This window comes from Gigantopelta aegis, unplaced genomic scaffold (assembly GCF_016097555.1).
Source record: "Gigantopelta aegis isolate Gae_Host unplaced genomic scaffold, Gae_host_genome ctg1804_pilon_pilon:::debris, whole genome shotgun sequence".
Lineage (NCBI taxonomy): Eukaryota > Metazoa > Mollusca > Gastropoda > Neomphalida > Peltospiridae > Gigantopelta > Gigantopelta aegis.
In genome coordinates, this window is record NW_024532789.1 from 79,686 (window position 1) to 106,008 (window position 26,323).

Consider the following 26,323-nt stretch of genomic DNA (forward strand, 5'->3'; position numbering starts at 1 on the left):
AAACATTTTCTAAAAATGAAGTAAACATAGAGATAATAATATTATTCCATTACAAATAATACAAACAAGATAATAATAATAACAGTTGTATTATATCTACATAATAGTACAGGTATAATAAACAAACAAAGGATGTTTACTAATTAAAAAGTATAGATCTAAAGTCACTTTATTAATATCAGTTATATTATGTCCCTGTACTATTATAGTAATGATAATATAATTGATATTACTACTATTTGTTTGTATTCATTGTATGTAGATCATATTATTAATACATGAGGTAGCTCAGTTATAATTAACACAGGTCTATTATTGGTAGAGGTTTCAATGGTTGTTGTTGTATGTGTGTGTCAATTAATGTCTTCTTTTGTGATTTTAGAGTATCCCTTATAACCCAATCATTAACTTGATTCCAATGTACTGAATTGTGGGATGAAGAAAGACGATTTGGCAAAAGTGTTGTGATACTTTCTATCCAGTTAGGTTGAGATAGTTGATTGTCAATATAATCATCACATTGTATGTAGAGAAGTCTCATAGTTGTGTGTGACTTTAACATGTTACTAATAAGAGGTACTCCCTGTTCATGAAACAATGATGTCATTATTTGCTCTCTCTTCATAATTACAGTCATTAGGACACACATAACTGATCTAGTTTGAAGTTCACTTTAAGTTCTGTGAGTTTGTTCTTATGAGAGATAACATTAAATAAAGTTGTTATCTGTTCATAGTTAGTATCTGACAGTGGAATGGGTACACTCAACTCCTGTAGACTGGTATTGTGTGAGAGACCACTTGTTAGAAAATGATAGGTAAGTACTAGGAATGGTACTAGTTAAGACGTTAGTGTCAATCTCAAAAAATTCTATTGTTTTGTTTACTGTTAACATGTCTTGTTAAACTAGGACCCATACTGTCATATATGGTATTGTCCCATATCACTACTTTTCAAAGCCTTAACTGTAGTATTACTCTGTAGAATAGTAAATAGTTCAATAACACTTTCAGTTGTGTCTAGTGATAGTTCAAATTGTTGTAGATTAGGATGACATTGAAATAATAGAGAGTGGGACTGAGTATATTCTATGATCTAGTATAAGACAATGTAGTCCTTTGATATGTTGAGGAAATAATGATGTCTGTTCACAATCCAACCATCGTAATTTGCTCTCCAGAGCAACAAGTGGTGTGTTCACTATATCTGGTGATAAGACATTAGGTATGTTCAGTTTAAGAGATTGTATTGTGTGATTGTCTCTTACTAGTTTATTATAAATCTCTTTGCTTAGTATATCTTCTGTCCATTCTGGATGAACGTATTCAAGTGAAAATGTTTGAATTGATTTGTTTCTTGTTACTCCTTTAATCACACTGTAGACTGTATTAGTAATATCACTAGAGAGATTCGGTATACCTCTAACTAAACTTCTAATATCTAGTACTAGTTCTTGTAGTGTGCTGTTGATATATAAACTTTCATCCAATTCAGATAAAATCCTCTTGTCCATCTGTATATAGGCTTCTTCATCTTTTAGATGTTCCCAATATGTTATTTTAAAGTGTAGTATCTTTAGATGTTGTAGTTTTATTAAGTGCAGTAGTACAAGAGTAACATCAGATATATCCTGTGGTCTATATGAGTGTATTTTAATATAACACTCTCAAAAGATTGTGAGAGAATGATGACTGAAATAAAGTCACTAATAACTTCATAGCCTTTTGGTCATTATCTTCAAACCACACCTTTATCTCTAGTCTTTTACATTTAACATTGTTCATCAATGTATTAGTAAGGAGTTTTACTTTCTGTCCATTTAGAGTTCCCAGGTCCAAGTAATTCCATGTTATGTTAGAGTTGTTAAAGAAAAATCCAAGACACAGTATATCAAATAATGATGATCTTAGTCTATAGAGGCAAAGTGAGTGGGTTCTTTATAGATTGTGATAATATTTGACATAATTTGATGTTCTGTGATTCATATAACAGTTGGAAGACAATGCCATCCCATTCGTCAGAGAAAAGAGATGAAATGTGTGGTCTAACAGTTTCTGAATTCTGTCTGAAATGAGAGTAGTAACACTTCTCAAATCCAAACAATGGTCTCCTTTTACATTGTAGGTAAAGTTCTTTGTTAAAAATATTGTTGATAGCTTTCATCTTCAAGGTGAGTTAGACCTGCTACAAACATCAGACACATTCTAAAGTGATCATTATCAAAATGTTCTGAAAACACTTCCTCTGTCTTCTCATACTTAGCTATCCACCATGCTGCTAGAAATTCCTGGATACTCAGGTGAAGAAATTGATACCTCTCCTCAATACCTACAATAAATGTTGTCATTAGTCCAAGATAACCTTCCTTCTCTGATTGATCAAGAGACTGACAGAGTTGAATTGAAGAAAATGTCATTTTTGGATTATTTTCTTTCAAACTGAGGTAAGCAAAGTAACAAATCTCTTTAAATGTTGTATCTAAGACTGATGGTAAAAGATGAAGGCTATATACTTGTACAGGTTCTATATTGTCAACTCTTTTTTCAACGTGTCTTCTGATAGTTTGTAGGATAAAATTCTCATACAATTCTGTGAGTGTTATTGGTAACTGTCCATCTGACTGACGATAAACTGAGATAACTATGGAACAGACTAGTGGTACATAACACAATGACTGGACATCACCTCGTACTTCAAGATCTTGAATAAGTTTCTCAGCTAGATGTGTGTTCTTTTCTAGTGTTCCTTTGACTACTACCTCGATCTCCTCCTCTGAAAATCCCAACACTTCAACATGTCTGTTAACTGAAGATAATTTTAACAGTGAGTAAGAGGCATAGCTACGAGAGGTAACAATTACTGAACATTTGGCTAATATCTCTCTACGAATTATTCTAGCTGCTAGTGAGGATTGTCTGAGATCTGTACTTAATTCATCCCAGCCATCAAAGATTATCAGTAATCCTTGTCCATGTATTGTTTGTAGCCATTCAGTGACAGTAGTAACTTCATTACAATCATATGTGTACTTAAGAAGTTGTTTTAATTCATTAGCTTGAGCCACCATGTCATTTCTGAGAGGACAGTAAAGTACCAAGTCATATTTTCCATGTGTGAGTTCTCCTTTAGTCCACATATTTAATAGTTTATGACAGAGTGTTGTCTTACCAATACCAGGAGGACCCATCAACTATTGCTCTAAGAGACTGACCACTATCACATGGTTTAAGAATATCCTGGATATCTATCTGTTTATCTTGAGTAACTTGAGATATTTTATCAACTTGTCCTCTTAACATACACCATTGTTTCTGTAGTATTGTTTGAGGAGTGGCATGTCTGTCTTGTATTGTGTAAGTGCTAATCTTCCAAAGAAGTCTTGTCCAACTGGTGGTGGCCAGTCTGTAGGGACAATAGGTTGGTATTTGTATTGGTCTATCATAATGTCACAATATTGCTGAACGCCATGGTCTAATGAAATGGTGGGTGGAGCATCATCAACAGTACATTCACCTTAACAAAAGAAATGTACATTATGTAATAGTCGTTGAGTTTTTCAAGACATAAAGTCACTTAGGTGGAGCTGAGGTGATTATGGAGTGTAAATTGATAGTAAGTAAAGTAATCTCTATTGTAACTTGTTTATAGAATCTTATAATTGATATGTAGGTATTGTTATGTATAAGGTTATGTAAAACACTTAGACATTATATGTTGTACGTGGGATTTGTTAGGGAGTTAGCATTAATAGATTAGAGTAACTCCACCCATTATAATTAGTTAGGTTTATCGCCTAGGAGAGATATTAGATCTAGAGTCCACCCATAAGACTGTTTCAGTAATAAAAAAATACATTGTACTTACTTGTAGCATTCACTTGGATCAGGTACTGGTATATTTTCTTAGCTAGGGCAATGTTCTCAACAAGTGGTCCGTTAACAACATCTATTATTGTCTTCCAACTGACAGGATTAGCTTGACTATCCAAGTCTATCCATTTCTGGAGTACATGATCAAGTCTTGTTTGATTTAGACATGTTAGACTCCGCCAAACCCTGAAGGTCATTATATTCCACTCCAAGACCATTACCAATACTACGCCATGATGTATTAATAGGAGCTAGTTGTTCTAGAACATCTTTTTTGAAGGTTTTTCAGCTAAAATATTCAGAGAAAGGACATTTTAAAAGGTTGTTAAATTAATATATAATTACATAATAAAGGAATGTCATTGAATTCCTCAGTGTATGTATCATTTCCTACTACTTGTTCCTGACTACCTGTATAATTAATATCTATAATTGTAGTACATTCATTAATCATGTGATATATAGATATAATCACATCATAACTAGTACAGTATTTGTTATATAGAATAATAACATCAGATCTTTGGAGAGGGGATTTTATGTACCTTCATTCTTAATATCTAACTGTCTTCTCTTTATAGTAGCTATATTATGATACTGTTATATGTATGGTATACATAAAATAATAACAGACGTTTAGTCACAATAGTGGAACTTTTATGTACCTTCATTGAGTTCATTCTTAATATCTAGTTATCTTCTAGTTATAATTATTATATACCTTTATCAAGTGAAGTAAGTGAGGAAGGATGTTCAACCTCCTTACAATCTAGTTCTTGGTTTAGGTACTGGTGGAGTAAGTGAGGAAGGATGTCCAACTTCCTTATGTCTTTTCCTTGGTTTAGGTACTGGTGGAGTAAGGGAGGAAGTATCTTGAACAAAATCAGTACAAAGTGGTTTACTAGAAGGGGGCATGTCTAAATAATAAAAGTAATGACACCGATGCATATTTATTACATACTGTACCTTTACACATAACCTCTTCTCTCATTATAAACAGCTATATTTTATCTCCACAGTCCTCAACAGCTGAGATGAGTTCTTCCCAAGAGGGGTCAGTACTGTTTGTAATCCACATTGTAAACCTTCCTCTAAACCAAAGTGGTAGTCTTGATCACTGCTGGCCATTGTCTTAAGTCTTCTCCTCTCCTCCAGTGATACACCTAGTAGACTAGTGAGTTGAGTCCATTTATCTTTAACAACAAAACCACTCTTAACAAGAAGTCTTAGAGCATTACTTGATGTTAATTCTATTGAAGTAAATGAGACATAGTCCCTGTATCAGTTTATGTTTTAATATTTACCTGTTTTAGGTCCAGGATTGAGTTCAATATCACCTGATAAAATGAGGAGAAGTAAGAGAAATAAAACTAGAGAGAAGGTCAGGTTACCACCACCTCATCTCTAGACCATAGTGACTCCACCCATCCTGAGATATCAGTAGTAGTTCCCTTTTTAGTAGTACATGGTATCTGATGACAATACCATAGTCCAATATTAACTCTCCATTGAGTAGTATCTATCATTATTAGAAGATACAGCAAATAAAACTATACACAATACTAGTAAATGTTGAGTTACACCCACTTTGTTGAACAGAAAGGTTGTAGTATAATAATATTCATTAATGGATACTGACCTCAATGTTATACTCATGAATATTAGTTGTAGTTAAATAGAATTCACTTCATTTTTTACCACATAATGACAATGATTTTATTATTTAGAGTTGTATTTGTAAATGTGTTTTGTTATATTGTGTGTCTTAGCTGTCTAATTTACTTTCACTTTCACTATTTAATCTTGTATGAGGAAACTGTTTTTCTCCTCTCATAGTTATTCTTTCTTCTATTTACTAATGTTCCTACTGTTACTACCTCTACATCTCGTGTTCTTCATGTTTATAATTTACCTACTGAAGTATTAGAGAAGGAAATATGGATGTTAGCTTCTCCCTTTGAAATGGTAACATAGTAATGTTATCATCTTTTGACTAATGTTGGTCTCTGTAGGTGAACAAAATTTTGATGTTAAAGCAAAAGAATCAAGCTTTTATTGAAATGGGAGATATAGGATCTGCTCGTAACATGGTTGAGTGTTTCTCAGCTAGACCAGCTCAAATAAGGTAATAATTAGTCTTGTAATTGTTTAAACAATAACTAAAACTAAAAAACTATTTTTGTAATAGCCAAATCATTATTGTTAACAATAACAAACTATAACTAAAATTTACCAGCCATTGATTTACAATTAATAACAAAAACTAAAATTACAAAAGTAGTTGTGAATTTTAGTTATTTCATTTCTAGATTTCACACAATCAGATCAGTTAACATTCAAAATTTCAAATGTATAAACAGTTAAACACAATCTAAAATAACAATCAATTAAGTGCATTAACACAATAATCAAGCTGAATGGTCAAAGAAAGTTGTGAGACAGGCTGTCTCATAACATTCTTTTGACCATACTGTATGTCACATGGCAAGCAGCTGTCTCAGACAGCTGCTTGCCATGTGACAAATGATATCTATAATTATAGTATTATAACATATGCTGTTTAATATTGATGTATGTTCTTTGATATCTACAGAGATAGAACAGTTTATATACAATTCTCAAAACATCAAGAATTAAAAACAACCACAGTAAGTCATCTAGAGAAGTTAATTGAAGTGAGATTACTTTAATTGTGTTTGTCAGCAGGAAGCAACCTCAATGGGTGGAGCTAGTCCAAGTTATGGTGGTTCTTCTCCTCAATCTATCAGTATGGTTGGAATAGGAGCTATGCAACAGGGTCAACCTAACTGAGTTATTATTGAGAACATGTTATATCCTATTACCATTGATGTCCTTCATCAAGTGAGTGTGTAGATTTTGTGGGTGGAGTCATTACAAGTCGTGTTAACGTTTTTTAGATATTTGCCAAATATGGTGATGTTCTAAAAATAGTAACATTCATGAAAATGGTAATAGACATTTTTATGTAATTAAAGTGTTGTTTATGTTGTGATGTTTATAGGTCAGTTTCATGCACTCATTCAATATCCAATGAAATAATTGCTGCTAATGCTAAAACTGTGAGTCATTCACTAACTACAAGCTAACATACTGTGTTTGTCTCTTTAGGCACTTGATGGTCAAAATATCTATAATGGTTGTTGTACACTACACATTGATTACTCTAAATTGTCTAATCTTACTGTCAAAATAACAATGAGAAGACTAGGTAAGTAGACAAGTCCTTCTTAAGTTAAGCAGTAACTATTTGTATAGAGACTTTACTCGTCCTGATCTACCAGCTGTAGATTAAGAGACTGCGTCACTCCCTGACCTCTCAGCATATGGTATAATAGTATATGTGTATGTGTGTGTGTGTATCTATATATGTCTGTATCTAGGTCTTCATCCTGCTCTACTTCAATCTCCAGGTAGTAAGTTATTTATTTTATTAGATATAGAATGTTTTGTTGAGCATTCTCTCAACTTTGTGCTGCTCTTATTGCTCTGGGTACTCAAGGAGGATAGACAAATAAACAGATTGATGGATAGATTAAATAATAAATTAATATCAGATAATTAAATGATATATTTAATATAAAACAGTGTCCTCCTATGTAAGTGTATTATATTAAACATCTATTAACATAATTGAAGTTGTACATGTGAATAATTAACTTAATATTTCAAATCCATTGTTTAGATAATCAAATAAAATATAATGATACTATATATTTAAAATCTTTATCAGCTCACAATTCATACACAATGTAATGTTTACAGTATAAATTATTAATGTTTAATATTTAATTATTACTTTAAATCATATTATAAGAGGAACAAACAAGTAAATAAAAGCATTTTCTAAAAATGAAGTAAACATAGAGATAATTAATATTATTCCATTACAAATAATACAAACAAATAATAATAATAACAGTTGTATTATATCTACATAATAGTACCAGGTATAATAAACAAACAAAGGATGTTTACTAATTAAAAAAGTATAGATCTAAAGTCACTTTATTAATATCAGTTATATTATGTCCCTGTACTATTATAGTAATGATAATATAATTGATATTACTACTATTTTGTTTGTATTCTTTGTATGTAGATCATATTATTAATACATGAGGTAGCTCAGTTATAATAAACACATGTCTATTATTGGTAGAGGTTTCAATGGTTGTTGTTGTATGTGTGTGTCAATTAATGTCTTCTCTTGTGATTTTAGAGTATCCCTTAGACTAATAACCCAATCGCTGGCTTGATTCCAATGTACTGAATTGTGGGATGAAGAAGGTGGTTTGGCAAAAGTGTTGTGATACTTCTATCCAGTTAGGTTGAGATAGTTGATTGTCAAAATAATCACATTGTATATAGAGAAGTCTCATAGTTGTGTGTGACTTTAACATGTTAGTAATAAGAGGTAGTCCTTGTTTCATAGAACAATGGTATCATTATTTGTTTTCTCTCTTCATAACTACAGTAATTGGACTCATATGTCTGATCTAGTTTGAACCTCACTTTAAGTTCTGTGAGTTGGTTCTTATGAGAGATAACATTAAATAAAGTTGTTATCTGTTCATAGTTAGTATATGACAGTGGAATGGATACACTCAACTCCTGTAGACTGGTATTGTGTGAGAGACCACTTGTTAGAAATGACAAGTAAGTGTTGGGATAGGTATTAGTAAAATCATCATGGGTCAATCTCAAAAAATTCTATTGTTTTGTTTACGTTTAACATGTCTTGTAAACTAGGACCCATACTGTCATATATGGTATTGTCCATATCACTACTTTCAAAAGCCTTAACTGTAGTATTATTTGTAGAATAGTAAATAGTTCAATAACACTCTCAGCTGTGTTTAGTGTTTAGTTGAAGTTGTTGTAGATTAGGATAACATGAAATAATAGAGGTAGTGGGACTGAGTATTGTCTATGATCTAGTATAAGACAATGTAGTCCTTTGATATGTTGAGGAAATAATGATGTCTGTTCATGATACCACATTTGAGATTTGCTCTCCAGAGCAGTAAGTGATGTGTTCACTATATCTGGTGATAAGACATTAGGTATGTTCAGTTTAAGAGATGGTTGTGTGATTGTCTCTTACTAGTTTATCATAAATCTCTTTGCTTAGTATATCTTCTGTCCATTTTAGATAATAACATTCAAGTGAAAATGTTTGAATTGATTTGTTTCTTGTGTATCCTTTAATCACACTGTAGACTGTATTATCAATATCACTAGAGAGATTCGGTATACCTCTAACTAAACTTCTAATATCTAGTACTAGTTCTTGTAGTGTGCTGTTGATATATAAACTTTCCTCCAATTCAGATAAAATCCTCTTGTCTATCTGTATATAGGTCTTCTACCAGTTCTAGTTCTCCACTGTATGTGTTTCAAAGTGTAGTATCTTTAGATGTTGTTAGTTTTATTAAGTGCAGTAGTACAAGAGTAACATCAGATATATCCTGTGGTCTATATGAGTCTAATTTAATATAACACTCTTGAAGATTGTGAGAGAATGATGACTGAAATAATTTCACAAATAACTTAATAGCTTTTTGGTCTTAACTTTAAACCACACCTCTATCTCTAGTCTTTTACACTTAATATTGTCCATCAATGTATTAGTAAGGAGTTGTACTTCCTGTCCATATAGAGTTCCCAGGTCCAAGTAATTCCATGTTATGTTAGAGTTGTTAAAGAAAAATCCAATACATAGCATGTCAAATAGTGATGATCTTCGTCTATGGAGGCAAAGTGAGTGGTTCTTTATAGATTGTGATAATATTTGACATAATTTTGTGTTCTGTGTGATTCAAATAACAGTTGGAGACAATGTTCATCCCATTTATCAGAGAGAAGAGAAGAAATGTGTGGCCTAACAGTTGTTGAATTCTGATTGAAATGGGAGTAGTAACACTTCTCAAATCCAAACAATGGTCTCCTTTTACATTGTAGGTCAAGTTCTTTGTTAAAATATTGTTGATAGCTTTCATCTTCAAGGTGAGTTAGACCTGCTACAAACATCAGACACATTCTAAAGTGATCATTATCAAATGTTCTGAAAACACTTCCTCTGTCTTCTCATACTTAGCTATCCACCATGCTGCTAGAAATTCCTGGATACTCAGGTGAAGAAATTGATACCTCTCCTCCAATACCTACAATAAATGTTGTCATTAGTCCAAGATAACCTTCCTTCTCTGATTGACCAAGAGACTGACAGAGTTTGAAATGAAGAAAATGTCATTTTTGGATTGTTTTTCTTTCAAACTAAGGTAAGCAAATTGACAAATCTCTTTTAAATGTTGTATCTAAGACTGATGGTAAATGATGAAGGCTATATACTTGTACAGGTTTTATATTGTCAACTCTTTTATCAACATGTCTTCTGATAGTTTGTAAGATAAAATTCTCATACAATTCTGTGAGTGTTGTTGGTAACTGTCCATCTGACTGACGATAAACTAAGATAACTATGGAACAGACTAGTGGTACATAACACAATGACTGGGACATCACCTCGTACTTTAAGATCTTGAATAAGTTTTCTCAGCTAGATGAGGTTCTTTTTCTAGTGTTCCTTTGATTACTGCCTTCATCTCCTCTTCTGAAAATCCCAACACTTCAAACATGTCTGTTAACTGCAAGATATTTTTAACAGTGAGTAAGAGGCATAGCTACGAGAGGTAACAATTACTGAACATTTGGCTAATATCTCTCTACGAATTATCTAGTTGCTAGTGAGGATTGTCTGAGATCTGTACTTAATTCATCCCAGCCATCAAAGATTATCAGTAGTCTTGTCCATGTATTTTTTTGCAGCCATTCAGTGACAGTAGTAACTTCATTACAATCATATGTGTACTTAAGTAGTTGTTTTATTTCCGTTAGCTTGAGCCACCTCATGATTTCTGAGAGGACAGTAAAGTACCAAGTTATATTTTCCATGTGTGAGTTCCTCTTCTTTAGTCCACATATTTAACAGTTTATGACAAGTGTTGTCTTACCAATACCAGGAGGACCATCAACTATTACTCTAAGAGACTGACCACTATCACATGGTTTAAGAACATCCTGGATATCTATCTGTTTATCTTGAGTAACTTGAGGTCATTTTTATCTCAACTTGTCCTCTTAAACATACACCATTGTTCTGTAGTATTGTTTGAGAAGTAGAATGTCTGTCTGTGTTTGTAGTAGTGCTAATTTTCCAAAGAAGTCTTGTCCAACTGGTGGGTGGCCAGTCTGTAGGGGGACAATAGGTTGGTGTTTGTACTTGGTCTATCATAATATCACAATATTGTTGAACATCAGGGTGTGTTCCCTTAACAAGTCCTTTAAGCATGTACCAAGCTTTCTGTAAACAAGATTTAGAGTGGCTCCCCATGTTGCATTTCTTGTAATTGTGATCTTTGGAAGTCAATGTGATATTGCTGAACAATCAGGGTCTAATGAACTGGTGGGGGTGAGAGCATCATCCTCAGTAGATTCACCTTAACAATAAAGGTAAAAAAGTACATACTCTATTATAATAGTACTTATGTTTGCTATTCAAAAAAACTTTAATATCTTAGATTCTAGAATGTCAATTAACTGTTAGGGGGCACAACATTATGATAACTAGGTACTGGCTCACATACAATAAAGGCCAAATATCAATAAAAAGTTAATTGGCAAGAATTGAAATAAATGGAGTTTGTCCATTGTTTGTATTAATTGTGGGTGTGGTAGTTGGTGAATTTGAATTTAAACCATCACCTAATATTTTCATTATGTATGTATCTATTATGTAGTTGGAATGTATATATGGATATGATATGTTACTGTGATTATATCATGATACAAGTTAATGTATACTGTTGTCATATAACATGTTGTATCATATATGTTATAGGTATTACTATGATTACATTATGATATAAGATATACTATCATCATGATGTTCTATTAAATACATTATACTTACTTGTAGTTTGATGTTGTTTCAAGCACTGGTATATCTTAATAGATAGAGCTTGTTCTGAACAAATGGGTCCTTTAACAACATCTATAATTGTCTTCCAATTAACAGGAGTAGATTGACCCATCAGAAGTAAATTGCACTATCTAATTGTATCCACTTCTGAAGGACACGATCAAGTTTAACATATTAGACAGATTAGACTGAGGCCAAACCATCAAGATAATTAGAACTCACTCTTAGACCAATACCAATTTCATACCATTTTGCATCAATTGTACTAGTTGTTCTAACTACATCATGTGGTTTAGTTTTTTAACTAACATAATTTTGAGGAAGATCATATCAACACAAATTCATAATAACTTACATAATAAAGGAAGTCATTGAATTTCTCAGTATATGCATCATTTCCTATTACTTGCTCCTGACTACCTTATATAATTAATATCTATAATCATAATACATTCATTAATCATGTGATATGTAGATACAATAACTAGTAAAATATACAGAATAATAACATCAGATAGTAATATGTTAGCGTGATAACAATGTATGGTATACATAAAAAACAACAGATTTTTAGTCACAATAGTGGAACTTTATGTACCTTCATTGAGTTCATTCTTAATACTCATTTATCTTCTCATTATATTACCATATACCTTTATTGGGTGAAGTAAGTGAGAAAGGATTGTTCCACTTCGTCTTATATCGGGTTCTTGGTGTTAGTATCTGGCAGAGTAAGTGAGGAGGTATGGCCTAACTTTCCTTTATGTCTTTTTCCTCAGTTTAGGTAGGCGAGTGGAGTAATGAAGGAATATCTTGAAGCACCAATCATATACAGATATGTTTTACTTGGAGTGGGTATGTCTAAATAATAGTAAGTTATGACACGATGCATATTTAATTACATACTGATACCTTTAGCACATCACTCTGCTTCTCCTCATATATCACACTATAGCTTTATCCGCCACAGTCTCAACATCTGAGATGAGTTCTTCCGCAAGTAGGGTCCGACTAGTTTGTATGCAACAGTGTAAACCTTCCTTTAACGCAAAGTGGTCTTCTTGATCATTGCTGGCCTTGTCTTGATTCTTTCTCCCTCTCCTCCAATGATAGCACCTATTAGACTAGTGAGTTTCGAGTCCATTTATCAACCACAAGACCACCTATGCGGGGGGGGGGGACGAATCTTAGAGCATTACTTGATCGTTCATTCTATTGAAGATAAATTAAGACATAAGTCCCTGTATCAGATTATATGTTTTAATATTTACCAGTTTTAGGTCCAGGTTGTAGTTCAAATACTCACGCTGATACAATAAGGAGAAGTAAAGATAATAACATAAGAGCATGTCATGTTACGCACCACCCTCATCCCAGACGCTATATCTGATCCACCCATCCGGAGATTCAGCTAGTAGTTCCCTTTTTAGTAGTTACATGGTATCTGATGACAATACCATAACCCACATAGTAACCCAACTCTCCATTGTGTGGTATAAATCATGTTTACGATTATGGCTTGTATCACAGGAAAAAAAAGAGGAAGTTGGGCACCCCTTTAGAAAAACCACAGAACAGGTGATCCTACCTGCATATAAAGTAAACTAATAACTATTAACTTTTTGCTATATATCATTATACAATCAATTTGAGTTTAATTAATATACTGTGGGTCAAATAGGCACAGTGAAAGAATTTGAATGTTTTTTACTAAATGTATCAGTCTAGCAATAACAAATCCACAAACAACTCGTCAGTAAGTCTATTGATACTTTTTATATTAACCATGGTTCATTATATGAACCATGGTTCATGCGAGTGGTTTAAAGTAGAGAAAGGAGAGATCTATTGGAGTAGATTAGTTTTACATGGCGTTGCACATCAGGATGGCAACATTAGTAGCTAAGAGAAAGAAATAATAACATTATCAATCCACCTCTATCTCTGCATTTAATACTATCATCTACCCAACATCAAAATCCATGTAATTTACAGATATATTAAATGACACCAGCGGGACTTACAGACATAAAAGTTATAGCTCAAATAACTACCACTCATCATGTTGAGGAGGTGGCATTTAATTGATCCTATTGAGTGGTAACTACAGGTAATAATTAGTTCCTGCAATGATGGGTACACCCTGAGACTTTTTACGCGATACTAGAAAACAACAAGTATATACAAACCTAAGAGTGATCCACATTTACACTGACTAAAATACCTTTAAAAATGTAAGAGTATAATAGTTTAGTTTGTATTATGACGATTGCTGGTTGATTAGGATCAACGCATATATCTACTACGCTGTGAGATGATCAGAGCCGTGAGGAAGAAGAAAGGAGACGTAATATAGTGTTAAAAGGAGATGATATATACCCTCTCAACATACTTTAAAGAATTTTTAGAGAATGTGTTGTCATAGGATCTTCATCATCCTGTCTTCTGAGGAGCATAGGAGGATGACCCCCTTATTTTAACATCATTATCTAAATAACTTACTAATCAAATACTAACCAGATTTATCAGTACTTCATTAAAGGTAACCAGGAGGCAAATGGGAGGCTTCTCCATAAGCCAGTTCAAGTGCAAGCATATACCATACTCAATAACAATAATAATATCAATTGTGTTTTGAGTTTTAAAAAAGGACCTGTAAATATCAGATTTATAAGTATATCCTGCTATATCTTGAGCTAACTACTTCAGGAGCTACCAACATATGTTATCACCCGCTCCTGAAAAATGACCATCAAGAGCCTGATAAGACCGCGTGAGAGAGAGATGTCTATATTTTATTTATCTGTCCTACCTTTTCTCCTAGCTCCACTTCCACCATGGGTACCAAACTGTCTAAATACCAAGAGCTTCACACACACTTCCTGAATTAGAAAATGTTTAGCTCTAACTACTCTAACAAATCATTAACACAATCAATAATAATTAGTAGTTAGTTAGTTACCTGTGTCGAATAAACCCATGAATGTACATAATGTAATCCTCTTAACAATAGCTCTAAGATATAATAGCAATAACTTTTCTTGGAAACCATTATTAAATGTTTAGCTGAATGCATTAGATTCAGCACAGAACCTATGATAAACAGACAATGGAGATGTAATATTTGATAATAACTCTTACATAATGTACCAGAATGATTAGAGGTTGTATTGCCCTAGAAGAAGAACTGATACAAAACAACAGTAAGATGAGAGGACATTAGGATGAGAGAGAAGAGATGACATTTTCATTTCTGTGTTGAATCTAAAAAGGTTTGAAATGAATAGTGATTTTCATATAGAGTTCCTTTAAAATAAACTCGCACGCCAAAAAAATGAAACATAAATTAAAAATTGACAACAATTTAGCTTGATTTTTGACATAATAACAAACAATTAAATATGACAACCACTCAAATATAATTTATATGATTAAATTTTTAATAGCATATTTCAAACTACATTATATAAAATAATGTCTAATTATAGAATTAATAACTCCTGCTAAGAATCCTAATCTATATTAAACAACAAATCTGATATTGAGGACTTACTTCCTCTAACTTCTCAGTGTTAAATTCTTCAAGGTCAAGTTGTCTTAACTACACAAATGATCTACCTATTTTGTGACGAGCTAAGTTAATAATAGCTACACCATAACCTCCAATGCCTAATAAACGCAGAACGGTTGGAGTCTATAGAGGGGGTGTGGTCTTACCCATGGACTGAAACAGGTCCTAGTCTGTACTGAATACAGTGAGTCCAGATGCGGTATGTGAGGAATGGGATATGGAGAGATTGACGATGATACTGAGAAAGGAAAAAGCGGAGAGATGACATCACTACTACAAATCCTAGAAGGGACATACTCCTATCATAATGGTGATTAAATATTAATATGTATTTTCAATACAGGGAAATAATATATATTAATTAGGTCAAGGGTCAGTTAATATCTTACATTACTAGTACAGTAACTTTCTATTACATTGCTCATGCTAAAACAATTATAAGACGTATGTACTATATATCATATGGGTCTCCATAGTAACTACTGAAATTTAATTTGTAATACAGGTACCATAGTGTTTTGTTCTGGTTGTTTGTACTATCTGCTCCTGTTGCCATGGTACAACGTGGTGGTGTTACAGTAAAAAAAAAAAACAACAACTTGAAGACAGCTTAGAACTGCAACCTGGCACCTGTTACAGTAAAAGATGGGAGAGAGTCAGTAACGTAAGTGAAACCACCGAAGCTATCCTAGTTGACGATAGTCAACGCCTTACTCTTGTTACAGTAGCTTTATGTTGGTGTGTGTCTAGGTTTATTGTCAAATATTAACGATAGATAGAGTAACGACTGTACCATGAAGAAAGATAAGAAAAATGATACTTTGGCTTGTGGGCGTTATAGATTCACATAACACACCACATCAAATTATTTTCTTTCATAAAATTTCAGTCATGTTTATGCATTACAACCTAATAAAAAAATGTAACGACTGCCTGACTACATTTATGTTGGAAAATTGAATTTTACAAGCAAAAATATGTATTTAGTGTCACTGTTGGTAAAAGGTATATCAGCTGCGTAGAGTTAGAGTTTTTTTTTTACCATCAAATTGTTTTTTTTGTCCTTGTAACCGGTTGTCCTCCAGTCTGTTTAGTTTCTATCACTAAATAGTAATACAATATAATAATTATGACACGTTGCTAGTGTTTATACCTGGGTGTGTTGGTTGGATTAGCTCCACCTACGTTAGCAACATTATCAGGATTCTTTTCAGAAGGTCTTGGTGAGAATGAACTAGAAAGAAGAGAATGGCATATTATCTACCATTATTTGTTGTAGCTGCTAATTACATCATGATTACATCATATTACATCATGATTACATGCATATGTACATCAATCATTATTTATATTGTGGTTGTAGTGTTATCCATACTTTGGTTTTCATGTTCAGGTGGTTTTTGATGTTCCTGTGGGGTTTGTGTTCCTGATGTGGTTGATGATGTTCCTGAGGGGTTGGTGATGCTCAGAGGTTTGAATGTCCTGAGGAGGTTGATGATTGTTCCTGAGGAGTTGGTGATGCTCAGGGGTTGGTGATGTTTCCTGAGGAGGTTGATGATGTTCACCCACCCAGTTTGTGATGTTCCTAGGATGTTGATGATGTTCAGGAAGGGTTGTGATGTTCCTGAGGAGGTTGGTGATGTTCCTGATGAGTTATGTTCCCTGAGAGGTTGTGATGTTCAGGTGGAAGTTTCATGATGTTGAAGATCAGAAGGCTATTTACCCTCATCCATCAAATAGGATAATCTATGGAATCATATTTTATCTTCAAAGTCTTTAAATTCCTAAAAAAGAACACATAGAACATTATCATAAAAGATAATAACAGATAGGCAGAGCCAAAACCAGATATATCCTAACTGACATTATGTAATGATATGTAAAGGGTAGCCATAAAGTATTTACAACTACAACTAGATCAGACAATATTACTTTATACAACAACAGTATTTGTAGTAATAGAAATAACATCATTGCTTCTATTTTTAATTCATCCGGCTCATAAGTATGATCACTTTCCACTCACTTCATCTGTAAAGAATTCATTTTTTTCTTGTCTCTAATAGGTTTCCATTCTTCATCAATATTCAATATATCCATATCATGTAACGAAAACTCTTCCTTTAAATTAAACCATCACGATCACGATCAACCTGTACAGACAAAACAATATAAATCAAAAGATATAAAAATAAACATAAGATTGAAAGATAAACTAACAACTATTGACTGAACATAACTACAGGTATATTACATGATATATTAGTACATATATTCCTATGAATTGTATAAAGCTGAAAACATAGTACGACAAGTACTATACACATATATATATATGTATATACCATATAGTACTGTGATTGTAGTATGTACGTCTAGTTATTACTGTACCTCTCCCATCACGTTTTCTCTCATTTGAGAGAGTTCCTATGAGCTCCATACTGTTTAGTCATCACCATAAACTTTTTTTAAATCTGATGTAAGATATCATTGGAGTCACTAAGTTAATGAACAGATGGAGAATGAGATCTACCTCACTAAGAAATAATGCTTCAACTTCATAAGGATCTAGTGTTCCATCTCATTAGTAAAAAAAAAAAAAAAAAAAAAAAAATTCTAAATAGATAAGTAAGATGAATCTTTATTCATAAACGTAGAGGATTAGTTACTGGTAACGGACCACTGAGATCAAAGAATTTTGGCCTGACAATCTTCATCTTTAAGTCCATCTGATGTTTCCAGACATCTTCTAACTGTTTTTTTACCACCTGGATGTAACAGAGGTTCATGACTTTTAACTGTTCATTTAGTTTTACGCAATCTAAAAAGACCAGAATAATTTCTTTTTTACAACAATGACTCTCTTACCTTTCTTCCCTCTCTCAGTCGTTGAGTCTCGTCCATTTTTTCAACTTTGCTAGTCCGCTTATGTTCCAGATGTCATTTCATAAGTTTTAAACTCATCATGAACGAGCACCGATTTAATTCTTCCTGTATCCGTTATGCTACAATTATAAAATATAAAATTCAAAAAATATAAAATAACAATAACTTCTCGTATTTTCTTTTGTACTCATCTGGTGTTATTTGTTTCAGGATCAGGAAAAGCCGCGATTAATCTATCATGACCAGCAGGATCATCCACCTTGCGCCTGAACCTAATATTAACATAATAATAATTATAGAAATAAAATACAACTATTTAGTCTATTGACTAATATCATTGGACTACAAATGAATGTCTATATTTTCTAGTAACTAATGTTGTTTAGACTATAGACTCTGTTAGTAGTACACTAATTAATGTATTTCAGTAGGACTCAGTACATAAGCCGATTTGAGCAGCATTGTTAGCATATAAAGTTAAACATACTATATTTACAGCTGGTTTATTGCAACAGCATATATTTACTAGGGCTAGTGTACCTCCTTTATACTCTGTAGTATTACTGCAACGACTTATCAATTAGTACCTGGTTTTGACTATAAACCTTTTAGTTCTAGTATTAAAATATACAGTTAGCAATATGTCACATTATATATGTACATAATAGTGTGGGTTAGTATTGGTAATGGATGATATTAGGAATATGGATATCTCCATTCAAAGCCAGTACTAATATATGTACAAGTATTAATGAATTAATAACAAACAAATAATAAAATTTGTTTTTGATTACTTGTGTAGCTCTTTCTCTCTTCCAGATTACGTCGTTGGAGTTCTTCAATTTTGTGACCTGTATATCTCCTTTCTGTGAGCAATATGGTCACCTAATCTACCAGCAATGTCTTCTGTTTCTTTATCTTTGAACCTGTTAGCTAAATCTTTAAATAAGAATATAATCAAGTTATAATGCAAGTAAAGTAATTCAGTAAATAGAAACATTTGGTAACAATAGATGGGACATTAAAGGAAAGAGTTTAAAATTTAGAGCTTAGGGCTTACAACTGCAACTGGCGTTATTAAGTTAATTAATTACATTAAAATTTCATTGAAGTTTATTTAAAATTTATATTACCAGGGTTGTTAGCAACCAGTTCCTCCCAATATCGACGATACTCGACATTATCTTTCATTTTCAAAGACTCTTGTATTCTCTTCATACGTACCAAATCAAGTCATCATGTCGTTTTTTTGTGAAGCCTCTTCACGTCCATTATCTTGTTTGTTCCTGCCTTCTTCAATTGGAGAAATACACAACGCAGTAGAACAAGAGAGAACAACAAAGAATCGTGAGAAAGTATCGAGACATGGTTCAAGAACACACCAAACTTCAACTGTCGGAAAGATTAAAAGGGTGTGGCATTAATGATGTGTCCTTCATAAGGCTAGCAACGTCATATGACGTATTTTAAAATAGACACACCTTCAAAACAAAGGTGATTGCTGCTGATGCTTTGATGCTGTAAACCTTGTAAGGCTATGGCTGACCGAGAAGGTAGTGATTCTCTCCTCGCTAGAGACAAAGTCTCTTCAGAATGAAATATAATCAAATGGTTTAGTGGCCCCAACAATGAAGTTCTTAATTAATTTTAGACTACTTCTACAGATCTCAGATAGATTTCCAGCTAAGGGTTTGTATGGGCCAAAAGCTAAGTTAATAGAAAGCTCGCAATGTAATTCCGTGATTACTCACTATTAGTAAGTGTGGACTATTTTATGGCAATAGGTCTAATCACATCGAGTGAGGACCCTTCTGGTGATCATCACCTGACGCTGGTCAAGAACCACCTGAAATACACTCTTACTGATGAAAAAATTTCGTGACCGTGAAGTAACTAAACGTTTCAAGGAAATAGCCAATGGCTCGGTTGAGTAAATAGATTATTTAGATAATATTCCTTGCAAACAATTAAAAGAACACTTGGCACCACTGTTTATCCTATTAATGTTAAGTGTATGTTGTTTAGTATATTACATACTCACTATGCATAGTTATACTTAGTATCTGATCAATGCCAATAGTATTGTATTTGAATTCTTCTTTTTTGGATTAGTACTGCAAGCAATTGTAGGTTAGTAAAAAATCCGCACACTTCAACATGTCTGGTTACCAGCAGATAATTTTAAAGCAGTGAAAAATGAGGCATAGCTACGCGAGGTAACATTACTGAACATTTGGCTAATATCTCTCTATGATTATTCATAGCTGCTAGTGAGGGTTGTTCTGAGATCTTAACTTAATTCATTCCATCCCATCCATCAAAGATTAAATCAGTAGCCTTGCTTGTCCCATGTTATTTTTGCAAGGCCATTCAGTGAACAGTATAACTTCATTACAATCATAAATGGTTTTAACTTAAGTAGTTTGTTTTTAATTCATTAGCTTGAGCTACCTCATGATTTCTGAAGGACAGTAAAGTACCACTTATATTTTTCCATGTGGAGTCTCTCTTAGCCCACCGATTTAATAGTTTACGACAGACAGTGTTGTGTCTTACCACCATACCAGGAAGGACCCATCAACTATTACTCTAAAGAGACTACACAACTATCACAATGGTTTAAGAACATCCTGGATATCTATCTGTTTAATCTTGAGTAACTTGAGGTATTTTTATCAACTTGTCCTCTTAACATACACATTGTTTCTGTATATTGTTTGAGGAGTAGAATGTCTGTCTGTGTTTGTAGTATTGCTAATCTTCCAAAGAAGTCTTGTCCAATGTTGGTGGCCAGCTGTAGGGACAATAGGTTGGTATTTGTTATTGGTCTGTTAGATATCACAATATCGACTGAACATTAAGGGTCTAATGAAGTGGTGAGTGGAGCATCATCATCAGTAACATTCGCCTTAATGATAGAAGTACATAGTAATGTAAATTAATACATTACCTAACTCACCTATTGTTGTAAGTATCAGTAGTAATCTCCTCTTAGGTCTCTGATTTTTTTGGGTACCTTAATACATGACATATATTCCCTAGATACAGGTTATGGATCTCCTATGTGTTTTTTTAACTGCTCTTGTAACACACATACCAACTTACTAGGTTTTACCAAACGGTCACTATCTCCTTTTGTTGTCATATATCATTGTAGTCTCAAATGATATCAGTCTTTTAGCATAACGTTAATTAGTTTACACTGTCAGAGTAGGAGTAATAGGTTCACTAAGATCAGCAAAGTGTAGTACGAAATAAATCTTTTGGAGTGATGGTTGCTATCATGAAGAAAATCACAAAATTAAAATACTCTTTTAAAATCATCCTATATATCTATGATTTATTGGTCTGTCTAATATATATAACAATACTACTTCATTAATAGACCTTTAGCTGTTGAATGTAAGTAAGGAAGGATGTTTCACTTCCTTACCTTTAGTTCTTGTTTTCGTATTTGGTGGAGAAAGTGAGAGAAGGATGTCCAAACTTCCTTATGTCTTTCCTTGTTTATGTACTGTTGGCGTAAATGAGGAAGTATCTTGAACAAAATCAGTAACAATTTGTTTACTAGGATTGGTGTATCTATACAATAGAAGGAATGAGACAATGCCATATTATACATCCTATACCTTCACTCTTAACTCTCCTCCTCAGTATAAAAAGCTATATTCTTATCTCCACCGTCCTCGACAGCTAAGATGAGTTCTTCCAAAGGGGTCAGTAACGTTTTATATCCACCATATGTTAACCTTCCTCTAAAGCACAGTGGTAGTCTTATCACTGACTGGCCATTGTCTTACAGTCTTCTTCTATCCTCCAGTGTACACATAGTTAGACTACGTGAGTTGAGTCCATTTATCTTTAACAAACAAAACCACTCGTAACAAGAAGTTTAGAGGCATTACTTGCTGTAACATTCTATTAAGTAAATAATACATAGTCCCTGTATCAGTTATATGTTTATATTTACCTGTTTTAGGTCCATGATTGAGTTCAATCAACTATCACCTGATAAATAGGAGAAGTAAGAGAAAAATAAAACTAGAGAGAAGGTCAGGTTACCACCACCCTCTCTCCAGACCATAGTGACTCCACCCATCCTGAGATATAAGTAGTAGTTCCCTTTTTAGTAGTATGGTGTATCTGATGACAATACCATAATCCAATATTAACTCTCCATTGTGTGGTATCTATCATGTCTAAAAGATGTTTTGTATCACAGGAAGGAAGTTGCACCCCTTTGAAAACCACAGAACATGTGATCTCATTATAATAACTGCATATTAAAGTAAAACTAAATAACTATTAATTTTTCTATATATCATTAATACAATCAATTTGAGTATTAATAATAGTACTGTGCAAATAGCACAGTGAAAGGATTTGAATGTTTTTATAAATGTATCAGTCTACAATACAAACAACAACAATAACATAAGTTATGATAATTTTTATATTAACCATGGTTTCATATATTAACCAAGGTTCATTATATTAACCATGGTTCATTAATATTAACATGGTTCATTATATTAACCATGGTTCATTATATTAACATGGTTCATTATATTAACATGGTTCATCTAGTGTTAAAGTAGAGAAAGGAGGATCTATTGGAGTAGATATATTTTAACTGAAGTTCAACAGGAGCAACATTAGTAGCTAAAGAAAGAAATAACATTATCAATCCTTCTATCTCTCATTTAATACTGTTCAGTCTACGCATCATAAAAATCGATGTAATTTACAATATAGTAATGACACCAAGGGACATTACAACATAAAAAATTATAGCTATACTAACCACTATCAAGTTGAGGAGGTGGATTTAATTGATAGTATTGAGTGGTTTACTACAGGTCAATAATAGTTCCTTCAATGATGGTAAACCCTGAGACTTTTTTACGAGACTACAGTATACAAAACATCAAGAGGATCCACACTATACTGAGTAAAATACCCTTTAAAAATGTAAGAGATAGTAGTTTAGTTGTATTAGGACGATGTGTGGATTAGGATCAACGCATATACAGTATATCTCTACCTGTGAGATGAGAGAAAGAGGGGAAGAAGAAAAGTGTTAAAAGGAATGATATATACACTCTCAAACATACTTTAAAGAATGTTTTAGAGAAGTGTTGTATAGGATCTTCATCATCCTGTCTTCGAGGAGCATAGGAGGATGCCCCCCCCCCCCCCCTTAATTTTAACATCATTATCTAAGTAACTTAATATCAAATATATAACAGATTTATCATACTTCAGTTAAAGGTAGACCAGCAAATGGAGCTTCTCCAGTAGCCAGTTCAAGTGCAGCAATACCAATACTTCAATAACAATAATAATATCAATTGTGTTTTGAGTTTATAACCGTACCTGTAAATATCAGATTTATAAGTATATCCTGCTATATCTTGAGCTAATACTTCAGGGGCTAACCAACATATGTTATCACCAGCTCCTGAAAAATGACCATGAAGAAAGCCTGAGAGGCGGACGAGTGAAGAGTGAGAGAGAGATCTCTATACTTATTTTATCTGTCCTACTTTTCTCCTAGCTCCACCTTCCACCATTGGTACCAAACTTCTAATACCAGAGAGCTTCACCACACCACTTTCATGAATGAGAAAATGTTTAGCTCTAATCTCCTAAACAAATCATTAACACAATCAATAATATATTATACTAAGTAGTTAGTTAGTTACCTGTGTACATAACCCAATGAATGTACATAATGTAATCCTCTAACAATATCTCTAAGTATAATAGCAATACATTCTCTTGGAAACCATTATTAAAAATGTTTAGCTGAATGCATTAGATCAGCACAGGAACCTATGACAAACAGACAGATGGAGATTTAATAGTTGATATAACTATTACATAATATACCATAATGCATTAGTGGTTGTATGCCCAGAGAGAAGAACCTGATACAAACAACAGTAATATGAGAGGACATTAGGATGAGAGAGAAGAGATGATTTTTCATTTCGTGTTGAATCTAAAAAAATAAATAAATATTGATTTATGACAGAGTATTTAAATAAAACTAGAACTGCCAAAAAATTGAAACATAAATTAAAATATGACAAAAGTTAGCTGATTTTTGACATAATAAAAACAATTAAATAATGACAACCACTCAATATAATTTATATGATTAATATTTTAATAGCATATTTCAATAGCTACATTATATAAAATTAATGCCATTATAGAATTAATAACTCCTGCTAAAAATCCTAATTTATGTTAAAACAACAAATCTGACATCGAGGCCTTACTTCCTCTAATTTCTCAGTGTTAAATTCTTCAAGATCAAGTTGTCTTACTACACAAAATGATCTACTACGTTTGTGGCGAGCTAAGTTAATAATAGCTACACCATAACATCCTATGCCTAATAAACGAGAAGGGTGGAGTCTATAGAGGTGGGTGTGGTCTTACCAGTGGACTGAAACAGGTCATAGTCTGTACTGAGTACAGTGAGTCCATGATGTAGTGTGAGGAGTAGGATATGGAGAGATTGACGATGATAGGAAGAGGAAAAGCAGGAGAGATGACATCACTACTCCTACTAGAATCCTAGAAGGCAGATACCCTATCAATATGGTGATTAAATATTAATATGTATTTTCAATACAGGGAAATAATATTATATTAATTAGGTCAGGGGTCAGGTTAATATCATACATTACCAGTACAGTAACTTTCTATTACATTGTTCATGCTAAACGTTTATAAGACAAGTATGTACTATATATTCAGTATGAGTCTCCATAGTAAACTACTGAAATTAATTTATAATACACGGTACCATAATGTTGTTCTCGTTGCTGTACTATCTGCTCCTGTTGCCATGGTAACAACCCATGGTGTGTCTACAACAACAACTTGAGACAGCTTAGAACTGCAACATGGCACCTGTTACAGTAAAAGATAGAGTCAGTAACAGTAGGTTGAAACACCAAAAGCTATCCTCAGTGACGATAGTCAACAAACTCTTTAGCTGTTTCTAATAAGTTTGTTATCAGTACGGTCCATATGTGTATGTAACAACATGACATGGTTTAATCGTTTCTTGGTCATAGTACTTTGTTGGTACTTTTTTAGTTCAGCATAAGGTTGAAAATGTGCGTTCTGCTGTAACAGAAGTCATTGGTACGTTTACATACTGCCTAATGTGTTATTGTGTACATAGTCTTGAGTGCAAATGGGGGGGGGGGGGGGGGGCAGCCCCCCTGCCCCCCCCCTTTCCTACCCCTATGGTAACATGATATTGTTAATTAGATATTTATAGAAATAAATGACACATAATGTATCTATTATATTTCTATATAGTGATGGTATTACTGAGGAATATCTTCGCAGTCTATTTACATCTACTGGTGGTAATGTAGTCAACTTCCGTTTCTTTCAGTTAGTTATATCTTCCTCTTGTCTGTATAAATTTCTCTTTTTCTCTCTTAGAAATGATCTACGTATGGCTCTAGTTCAGATGTCTTCAGTAGAGGAAGCTATCAATGCTCTCATTGTCACTCATAATCATAAAATCAGTGAAACCAATCATCTCCGAGTTACCTTCTCAAAGAACACTCTCTAAGCGCTCATCATTACTGGGTCACACCCCCTAATTATATTTTCAAGTCTTGCTTTAGGCATATTGTGTGCTATTTCAACTAAAAATTTATGTTTTTTTTCTTTAAAATCTTTGTCTTTCTTTTTTCATTAGAAGTCTTGTCTTTTGATAACTTTGTCTACTGAAAATAATTTAGTAGTAATGATAGAATTAGAGGGGAAGTAGTTATTATGATGACATCATTATTATAGTTACTACCATCTCTACCCAGTGTAATTAGATGAACTCAGCTGATATTAACTTGTCTGTGTGTTAATTGAAGACTATTGTCTTGTTCATTGAATTCTATTTATTATAAATATATGCTGTCTTTTCAAGTAAAGAGAACTACAATAAATTCTTATGAATATTGT

General features: G+C 33.0%; 1 protein-coding gene across 1 annotated transcript in view; it reads left to right on the forward strand.

The window, feature by feature from the left end:
• LOC121391145 (polypyrimidine tract-binding protein 2-like) overlaps positions 1 to 25,934 on the forward strand; it is a 50,051-nt gene extending 24,117 nt beyond the window's left edge. Inside the window, 2 exon segments of the mRNA XM_041522870.1 lie at positions 25,673 to 25,750; positions 25,802 to 25,934. Of these exon segments, the coding sequence (XP_041378804.1) occupies positions 25,673 to 25,750; positions 25,802 to 25,934 (211 nt within the window).
• The last annotated feature ends 389 nt before the right edge of the window (positions 25,935 to 26,323 follow it).